Source organism: Taurulus bubalis (genome assembly GCF_910589615.1).
Source record: "Taurulus bubalis genome assembly, chromosome: 7".
NCBI classification, from domain to species: Eukaryota; Metazoa; Chordata; class Actinopteri; order Perciformes; family Cottidae; genus Taurulus; species Taurulus bubalis.
Window position 1 is genome coordinate 22,524,212 of NC_136595.1, and position 10,705 is coordinate 22,534,916.

At 43.3% G+C, this 10,705-nt stretch overlaps 1 protein-coding gene across 1 annotated transcript in view; it reads right to left on the reverse strand.

Annotated features, from left to right (window-relative positions):
* The window catches only part of sema6bb (sema domain, transmembrane domain (TM), and cytoplasmic domain, (semaphorin) 6Bb), a gene marked incomplete at its 3' end in the record, with an annotated part of 59,400 nt that extends 54,142 nt beyond the window's left edge, over window positions 1–5,258 (reverse strand). Inside the window, exons 1-2 of the mRNA XM_079221276.1 lie at window positions 5,138–5,258; window positions 3,561–3,675 (exon numbers count right to left, since the gene is read on the reverse strand). Coding sequence (XP_079077402.1) covers window positions 3,561–3,675; window positions 5,138–5,243 — 221 coding nt within the window. The 5' untranslated portion in view covers window positions 5,244–5,258. The remainder of the gene's footprint in view (window positions 1–3,560; window positions 3,676–5,137) is intronic.
* Between the last annotated feature and the right edge of the window lie 5,447 nt (window positions 5,259–10,705).

Sequence of the window (10,705 nt, forward strand, 5' to 3'; positions counted from 1 at the left end):
GTTGTAGAAAGTTGGAGTTAAGGACTAGCATGTGAACTGTGTAAAATGTCTTTATTCTTAATGTTGCAGAATGTGCATGCAGCCATATAGCCTCGATTCATTAGGTCATAACTCACAATGGCGCCTCAACTCACAAAATGTAGCCCTTTAACCTACAATTTAAAAGTCTCCTATTTCTTTCTCTTTGACTGGCCGTGTGTGTGTGTGTAAGATGTGTGTGTGCCTGAGCTGTTATTTCATCAACGCCTCAGACCTTTTTTGACCTGGCTAATACAAAGTCAACACAGAATCTGAAGAGAAACTTTCAACATTTCCTACATTTTTGACTCGACCAGCTCATGAACTTTCTCCTTTTGACTGTCGAAACAACAGCAGACTCAAGGCCAAGACATCTTAAGCCTCTATTTCTTGTTCGTCTTCCTGCTCCTCTTGCTAGCAGCTGTATTGCGGTTTAGTGTGAGAGGCGTTCTGAGTCTGCAAACAGTGTGCAGGTAAAGCTGCTCCACTGAATGAAAATGAAATGGAAAGGTATCGAGCTGACCAACTAGTTACCCTGACACGTCTTCTGACTGAGGGAGAGTAGAATGTGGCTTGCCAGGGTGTGAGTTTGCACGTATTTGGGTACCTGTAAATATGTTCAATATCATACACTAGTGAAAATGTCAGTGCTCTTAAAACTAAAAAAGTGTGTACAGAAAAATCCCGTAAGCTCCAACTAAGAGCAGCGTTTCGGTCAAAGACCTTTTTCATGCTTTAAACTCACCCATTGTCTGCAACATCCACTTAGAAAAGGATACCATTGACGACTACATCGTAATACAAAATCGTAATTATTCATAATCATAATTATTGCATTTAGTGCATCCATGATAACATGTAAACAGCGTGGTCTGTGCCCATGTGGGTGTCTCCAGCCTGGAGGCTTCACCTCCCAAGCTTCCCGAGCTTCCCAGTCTTCGCCTCAAGAGAGCGTCTCCGCGTCCGTCTGCCATGAGGCATTTGACCCGGCTGTGACCGCCGTGTGACCCCCCGTGACCTCTGAGGTTGGTGTTTGTGTGCTAAGAAACAGAGCATCCACCAATCTGGCAGGAAGTCAACACACTTTCCTTTTCCACCTAATGCAAACATACACACATCCACGCATCGAGCCAGATGGTAAAACCCTCTCGCGCTTCATCACGAATGGAACAGTTAATCAAGAGTTGGCTTCGTTCCTTTGGTCATCTTGTCAATAGATAAACACTCTCCACTTGGTTTATATTTGGATGCGTCTGAAGACCACAGGATCCCCAGCTGCTCATCTGGGCAGCAATGAAATGGGGCTTAACGCAGCAAGGCGCTTTACTCCACCAGCCAACAGCCAAATACACAGTTTACGTTCATTTAGCAAGGATGGGAAGAGGACAGGGAGAGGTAGCTGCTCTCAGCAGGTGCTTGGGGGCAGAGATTTAGCAGCGCTTGCAGTTTGAGGAGCAACTATGCTAATAGTGACAGGATTTGGGGATGAGCGAGGCGTCTTATCAGGCCATGCACCCTGTAGGAGCTTTTGGCAGTCATACCTGTCGCCACACAGGTATTTATTTATATATAACACATTTAAAAAACTCTTCCTCCCTGCTGGTTGTCTCTGGCTCACACAAGCATTTGAACAGGGATCTGTGTCTTTTTCTGGGCTGATAATTCTCTGTCAGGAAGCAGCAAAACACTATTAGCCACATACAAGAAATATATAAATATACTCCCGTAAACGCTCTTTCTGTGAATCTCTCCTGCTGCCGAGAACCTCGCTCGTCTTTCTCGTCTTTCCACGTGTCAGTCTCGCGTTTCATTATCATCCGGTTGACTCAGACATTCATATCAGTTTACCTCTGCTTTTCAGTAAAAAGTTCTGCAGCAGTAAATTGAAATTAACGTCTCAGACGGCTTCATTGCTCTTTTTATATTTTAAAGCAGACTTGCAGACTGCAGTAGCTGTAGTTTTATTATTATCAGGCTGTGTGCATCTGTGTCTCAGCGCAGACAAAATGGCTGGAGCCTTGCTACATAGCTTGATATATTTACAACCAGCTCCGTAGTGAGGTTAGACCAGCTGGAGGCCAGGGACTGGGTCATTTCCTGGACCACTGTGGCGTCTCTCGTCTTAACCGTTTCAGTCTTTTTCAGACTGCCACTACAGCAAATAACCAGCGCCTTATGTGGACTTTTTTTTTTAGCATGTTTCAAGCTAAATCATTTTTGGGGCGACACGGGCAGTAAATCTTGAGGTGTATGTTTTTTGTTAGTTCAGTCTGTTTCAGGTTGGCTCCTGAATGCTCCAGGGAGCAGCAGATGTAGCTTTACGGTGTAAACCCGGTGCAGCTGAGCCGGCCGTCCTTGTCTGGCCTCCTGACCACCAGGGCTTCTGTCTGTCCAGTATCAGCACATTCACCAGACAGGCAGGAGGGGACCAGCATCATGTGGAGACCAAACCAGAAAGCCTTCAAATGATTTACTGTCACAGATTTGTTACCAAAAAAAACCTTGGCTAAGTATTCAGTACAAATGTTAGAACTTGTGCTACCTGCAGGATTTTGTCTGATTTCGCCAGCATTAAAAATCTATATCTATAAAGAAATAGCCAATCTCATTTACTTTTGTCATCTGTGAGCATAAGGACGAGATGGTCATTCACTCTTTTGAAGATCGTCAGTAAATGTGTATAAAATATTTTTTAGATTAGATCCTGATGGGCAGCTGGCATGGCAGACTCTGCCATCAGTGTATAAATGTGTGTGTGTGAAATACTGAAAATTGACAGTAGTGTGAAGCGCTTTGAGTGGTCGAGAGACTACATTGCTACTATTCTATACTATTCTATACAAATACAATGTGTTGTATTTATGTGGGTCATATAGAGGCCATCTGTATTACAGTGAGACTGTTTCATAACCGGTAAAAGTTCCTGATAGTAGCTTTAAATAAGGCTCGGTTTGTTAAGGCCTTGTCACAGTACAACGGCAAAATAGCAAAAAGAGAAATCCATACTTTTAATGACATCTCCTCAAAACACTGGAAACAGCCCAAAACTATCCCCAGCGGTACAAAGCCACAGCTGAGTGCTAATATTACGTTGTATTACGTTACATGTTAGAAGGTTGAAACTCTGACCAAAGTGTTGGAACTGGCACACATATGACATTCAACAATCAGCAAATACCTCTCGCTCGATTACTGACCGTATGTTTTATCAGTAAATTTAGGTTTAAAGCTCAGACACTGTAACTCCTAAAATAATGTTCAATGAGTGGCAAATGTTGCTTGCCAACAAAGGCAGTGAAAACCGACAGACCAACAGATTTTAAAGCTGAAAATGGCTCCGATGGAGCTATATTCGTACTTGTATATTGTACTAGTATGATGCAAGCAATCAAAGGCATATCACAGGTCCCTGGTTTCTTGAAGTGTATTATTAGTGTAGTTAAAGCCATCAATTACCTGCTCACACTATACGATTATCAGTATGTGTGGGTGTGTGTGTGTGTGTGTGTGTGTGTGTGTGTGTGTGTGTGTGTGTGTTGTACCTGGCTCCGATGTAGAGCGTCCGATTGACTTGGAGGATCCTCTGGATGTGTAGAGGCTCTTGTCTCAGCCATGTCCGATGGGGTCGGCCCAGGAACACCGGGTGTCTTCTCACCACTGTCGGTGAACGAGAGACAGAGACACATTCATGGCTGATTCCCAGACTGACATCCATCTTTGACTAAAGTAGTCACCATAAAAGTGGTTTCCTGTTAGTTTGTTTTGACAGTTCTGCAACAGTAACAGACACAGAGCAGAACACTGAGACTGAGATACAAGAAACAAATAATCTTCTGAAAATGATGGATGTCTGAACTATACCTCATATGTCACCGTTATATTCATGAGATTTCTTTCGTTGACTGATTGGGACTCACTTTTGATAAATTGTTCATTTGCTTCTGCTTTTCGTTGACAAGGTCGGTAAGGCATGTTCTGCCAAGTGATTCAGATAACTCAAAAAGAGAAACATGCAGAGACAGGTGAGTTTTTGAAAAACATCAAAAAACGCAAAACAAGATGTTCAAAGTGTTTCGGAGGATGAGTAAGGAAGACCTTAAGGGAGAGAAATCAGAGATAAAAATGGTGGGGCATGTTGTCTCGTAGAAAAGAAAATGGAGAGAGAGGCAGAAATCACACTTACATACAAATCAGATGGATTAGCAGTATGGCTATCTGTCTTTGACCTTGACAGAGGGGAATGAGAGCTTTTTTATTATCAGATATCCTCTCATCTTCTCTCTGCTCTTTCATCATCACCTCTTTAAATCCCACCCTCTAGTCCATTCATCTGTTTCCTCCTCTTATACATCACTAAGTTTTGTGTGCTTCTGCTTTATTTCTATGCTGTAATTCCTTCCTATTGTATCGACATCAATCCGTCATGGGACCTGGGACCACTGTGATTTATTCCTTTTTCTCAGTGTCCTTCACTTTTTCCATCTCTGTCCACCTCCACACCTCCCTCTACTTGTATTGTCTGTACTTGTCTGGCCTTCTTGATGAGCCTGTATTTTCCACTAAAGCTTGGACCTGCTGTAAACCACAGCTGCTGAGTCTAACACAGCCCCTCCAGTGCAGCGCTCAGCGGCCTGACAACCGCTAAACTCTTCTGTTTGGTATTGATACGTCGAGAAAGGTCTGGGCTCAGCTGGGAAACCATCGATCAATAATATTGAACTGCAATCAATCAAGGTCAGATCTGAGCTGGAGACTGTCGAGTTGACACGGAGACTCGAAGTCTGAGTGCGTGAGAAGCTGCGTCTCTCGAGGGTCTGAGCGTGTGTGTGGGAGAGTCACGAACGCCAGAGCCCCTCCCTACACTCTGGTCTCATTCCTGAGTGCGACCCCACACCTCCTGATCGAGACACCAGTCAACACCATTCGTGTGAGAGCTTGTCTGACCTCCAGAGCCCACGCCGTGACCTTAAGGCTCCTCCATGCCCTCCCCCCCCCCCCCGCCCTTATTCAACACCCTGCCTGTTCGGCCGCGATCCCACACCTCACACATCACGACCTGGGAGGCAGGCACGCAGGGGAGTAGGCGGCTAGAGGGCGTGAAAAGTCGGGAGGTCAGTACCTTCGGTGGGGATGAAGTTGAGGGGCCCCGGCTCCGCTGGGAACGCCGAGCTCGCCGCTCGGAGCAGCCAACACAGCAGGAAGAAGGGAGGGGCCACGGTCGCCATAGCAACACCACGGCAGAGTCTGTGAGAATTAAGAAAAAGACAAAAAAGGAGAAAAAGGAGTGAGTTTTTGCTAAAATGAGGCGGAGGAGTGAGACAAATGAACATACAGAGACACAGAGGGGCATTCACTCACCCAATGACTGACTGGCTGACTGGCTGACTGACTCGCTGACTGACTGACTGACGGTTTTCTTGACTGAAGCTCTATCTTTATAGTCCCACAGCATGTCTGTCTCTACGCCCTGATGTGAGGGGAGAGAAATAGCCCGTCGGAGCAAGGCCTTAAATCATCCACTGAGGGAGAAGTGTCCAGTCAGCTCTGAATGCAGCCAGATCACTGTGGCACACCATGACCACATCAAACATCACACCACCTATGACACATCTGAGAAGAATGCGAAGGAGGCAAAGGGGCGACGTCTTGGGCAAGACAGAGGGCATTATGTGTCCTATAGATGAATGGAAAATCTGTATAGGGAGAGAGTGAGTGAACGGCTCAATAACAGACAGATGCAGACATCGAGCGCTATCCAGGATATGAAAGAGGCTGAAAGAGGGGGAGAAGTGGTGGTTTACTTAAATTAAATGCTTGCCAGGGCCACAAATCGCCTCTCTGACGGCGGAGCTAAACTGTTGGTGTTTTTCATCAGGCGGTACAGAGGCCCATGCAGGGTCTCAAGATAGGATTCATGTGGAAATACAAATGATACCCAAATGAAGTTACCCTCCGCGATACATCTAGTGTGCATGTATTAAGCACTCTACCTCGGAGTAAAGCTCCTGTATCGACTTCAGCCACAAACCTCAGCAGGCAATGACTGGCTGGCCGCTACATCCGCGTGCTGCAATGTTGCTGCTGTTGTATGTGTGTGTGTGTGTGTGTGTGTGTGTGTGTGTGTGTGTGGTGGAATTCAATGGGCATCCAACTGGCACTATTATTCAACTTGTTATTATCTTGAGCTCCGACTCCTGTGTAATTATCTAACAATGTTCCCCTCTATATACACGCCTGGCATTGGTTTGAGAAATATGCTAGAAATTTCACAAACACATAATTTACAAAACCACATAACTCGATTTTCATCTCGTTGTCATCTTAACACTGAATGCAACGCGGTGTAATTTGTTTTGAAAATCAAGCGGAGAGCCCTTACTTCCCCACTGCTGCCAACACAAAACATTTCTTTCAGTCATGCACAATTGCTACATCCCAAATTTGAATACTCAAGGTTGGATTTCTTTATGCAAAACTCCTCAGTAATTTACTGTGGTCACAGATGCACAGTGTGTAAAAGATGCAAAAACAAACACGAGAACGTACACAATGCACTATGCACTATGCTGTCAGGTTTTGTCTCTCTGAGACTTTTTTCATGTTTTTTTCAGTTCAGTTCAAGTCCACTGAACTGCATTGTGGGTTTGAGAGCTTCACTGGCAAAGATTACAAGAGTTTTGTTGCATTTTGATACATTAAAACATGAATTATGATTAAACCTTGTGCGCAGGGTCATTGTCATGTTGAAACCCGAAAACCTCCTTCAAAAAAAGTTCCAACAATTTGGAAGCACACTATTGAGTAAAATATCACTGTATGCTGGAGCAACACTGCAGTATGTAACCTTTCACTAAGCAGTGGCCGCTATTTCCAGTTAACATATTATGGGATAATGTAATAATTATCTGGTATAACATTCATTTAGTTAGGGAATTGCCTGTAACGTCACTTATACACAAACATCTATCAAAAGGTTCTTTATCTATTTATTTGAAAGGGACCGTGCAAGACTTCCTCGGTGTACCAGAGTTAGCTTTAAGCTAATTAATATACAAAACCACCTGCGCAGGAAATGGAGGACAACGTCTCTGTTAAGACAATTAACACTGTCGCTAACATTCTTCACCAGAAGCTACTGGTCATAGCAGACCAAGAAAGGAAGATGGGGCAAACGCATGACGTTTATACTTAATTGTACAAGGTTGAGTTGTAAATTAAATAGTATTTTTGTGTGAGTAAAACAATGTGTTTCTTTAAACGTGTCATAGTCCCTTGGAATTGAACTTGAGGGACCTTACTCGGACACTTCACAGACCAAAACGGATGACCATGCGTATGTATGCTGGAGGTTTAACATACTTTTGGCCGTATAGTGTCAATCTATAAATAATACAGTAAAATATGGTAATAACATAAATAAGGAATGGGTTTATTTTAATCTTGAATAAAATTTTGATCGGATCTGGGTCTGTCCGAGGCTGGCTGGTCGCTGCCGGAGTCTGAGCTCAAAAACGTCATAATTTTTTCTTTTATTGTATTAGTTTCTCACAGTAACAGTAAAGTACAGAATAAAGTTCAACAGAAATAATTTAAAAAAAAGAACAACAAATGCTGGCATACTGTACTCTATGTAGTAACATGGAAACAGTTTCCCTCTTTGAGTCATTTTCAGTCTTTCTCTCTCCCTTTCTCCATCTCGCTCTCTATCTCTCTCCCCCAAAGGATACAAACAGCCATTGTGCAGCCCATCTCTTTAATGGCGTCCCAGACATAACCTTATCAGGACACATAATCTTTATGGGACATTTCTCACATTCCCTGCTCTGACATCAGAATTAAAGTGGGAGGCATGCTAATTACTCAACACCCACAAGCAAAATTATGGGAGGTGAAAGTCACTAACAGAAGAAAGGAGGTCATGGGGTAAAGAGAGAGAGAGAGAGAGAGAGAGAGAGAGAGAGAGAGAGAGAGAGAGAGAAGTGATGAACAGTAAGAGAGAGAGAGAGAGAGAAGATGAGAAGTCAGTAAGTCACTATATCCAATCACAGATTCTATTGTTTCTGCTATTAATAATGTATGAATAAATGTCAGGCGGTACGCATTCGATTAGTATAATTAGACACCCTGGGCTATACAATTTCATGGGACAGCAGAATAAGTAGATACACAAGTATAAAAATGTGTGTGTGTGTGTGTGTGTGTCTGTCTATGTGTGTGTTGTGTGGGTGCTCAAATGGTTCAGAGCCCAAGCATCTCTGTAATTATGACAAATGGCTGCAGCCAAGTCCATTCAGAGGCCTCGCCGCATGGCACAAGCTGCACAGTAATACACCATTATCATTGAACAAGGCATACGGCAAGTCGCATATACATTTTCCCATTTGGAGGAGACACTAAACCGAAATATTCAACCCCAGGGTGCTATAGCGCTACGTTTGTTGAAATTGAAATGGCAGTAGATGTCACTAAAGTCATATTGAAGCTGGCACACGGTGTGGGATTTAAGAATCGTCAAAAACGACACAGTCAGCAGCACATTATTGTGTCAGTTCTGTCACCGGGGGGACTATTGTTTCCAGTGTTGTGACAAACATATTCAGGGATTGAGCTGGATTTCCGGTGCCATCCCAACTCACTTATTTGGGCGCCAAATCAATACGGATGGCAAGTGACGACGGCGGAGGAAGAATGCAAACAATTGCAGGTCAAGTGAAACTTCAGTCTGAGCATTTAGATCCCAACCACTTTAACTATCTTTTCATCACCGTTAATGAAACAGGAGTCCTGAACTCGTCACTATGCTCCATTCGCAAACAGGATTTACACAGACTAACGCTGATTATGGGTGTTTAGGCGGGTCATTTCCGAAAGTCATGAAGGGATAATGTAGCTGCTGAAAAGGTGGTGGTGGTGGTGGTGGTGGTGGGAGGATGGGGTGTGGAGGGCGCCACGTCTTCTTCGACCCCATTAAAGCCATCTCATAATGATCAGCTCTGACAACATAGATAACGAATCACCAGCCAATCAATCAATGATGTCTCGTGTCTTTAGCGTTAGCCCTAACGAGCACTGATACAGTTCTGAGACGGAGTCGAGTCAGATGAAAGAACAGAGGCCTTCAAGAGAAGAGGGAACGGTTTGAGGCGGACAAGAGATGTGAGGAATGCCCGCGATGTGGAATTGGTCGCTGGTTATTCAGAGAAAGTGACCCTCTGCTGCAGGGGTTTGAATACTTTGCATGCAAATAGAACTACTCATCATCAAATGAAGGTGCTAATGTGCTCTGAAATGCTTTTGTCCCTAACTATGGTTGCCATGGCTCTCGCTTTCCCCTCTCCTCAATCTCTCTACCTTTTCCCTTTCACCATTACGCGCCTTGGTTTCTCCCTTCGCCCCATTCTTGTCGACGTATACGTTCTTGAAGTGTTTTCATTACCTGGCCGTGAGGTACAAATTTGGAATGGTTGAGAGAAAACCGAGATTATGCGTGTCCTAGATGTAGGGAAAATGGTAATGAATTAGAGCAGCGTTAATAGGGACACTGTGGTGGTTGGGGTATTTATGATTAAAATATTTAACAGAGTGGCTGTCAAGTATTATACAGAGGTATCAGTACGGGTAACACAGTCCTCAAGCAATAGTCTGATATAATCCCTTTTCACACTGGTCGCCGAGCTTCTGCCTTCACAGAGGATGAATTAATTCAAACACGGTCTATTTTGACTCAAATCCTTTTATCGTTATTTTACAAGGTACATTTTTTTATACACAGTATATATCCTGTAAATATAATTAACAAACAGTGAGCAGACAATTAGCAAGTAGCTGGTTAACATAGTGGAGCATTTAGCAGCTAGAGGGTTTGTTCATGTTCAACTGAACATTTGACTTACATTCACCAAGTGTAAATAAATGCTAATATTGTATACAACAGTTTTTCCGTATCAACTTCATGTCAATGTTGATTTTTTTAAGCTTTTGATGCCGTCCCAACAATGCCAACTCAATCAATTAATGCAAGTTAAACATTTTAAGTAAAGTCGCTGTCATAGTTTTCTGTGATTGCTTATAGTGGCACAAAGATTTAATCCAAGACATTCCTAAAAAGATTGCATACCTCTTAGAAAATTCTCTCACATATTTTTGTCCACAGACAGAAGTGGAGGTTATGCAGAAGCAGTAGAAGATGACTTAGTAGTACCAGAACCTCGTCTTGATTCAATTTACTTCAGTTTCCTCTTTAAAACAGAAGATCATACTAGAAGGGAGCCAAAAACAACCCTCAGGGTTTCAAGCTCTAATAACCTTTGTTATTGTAAAGGAGATACGCTGAAACTACCAACAGACTTTGGGCTTGATCCTTAAAACGCTTAATAACTTTTTAAGAGGAATTAATGTTCAAATAAATACTCCTTTGCCGCAGGCACAAGGGTGAGCTGCACTTTGCTCTGCCTTTATTGTACCACATCATCGAAACGACCTTCAGAGTTCAGTACTTGAGATTGTGCGGATACACGGGTAAGTGTATCAAGTAAGCGGGGGAGGATTTTATGATTGTTCCATTTTCTTTATGTGGACTTAAAAACACCCCATAGATTTGCCGGAGACTGGCCTAATTGTCAAATAAGAGACGAGAGGAGAGGCTGCTTTATGGAGTGTGTAGAATCAATGACAGGTGATAGCCTGT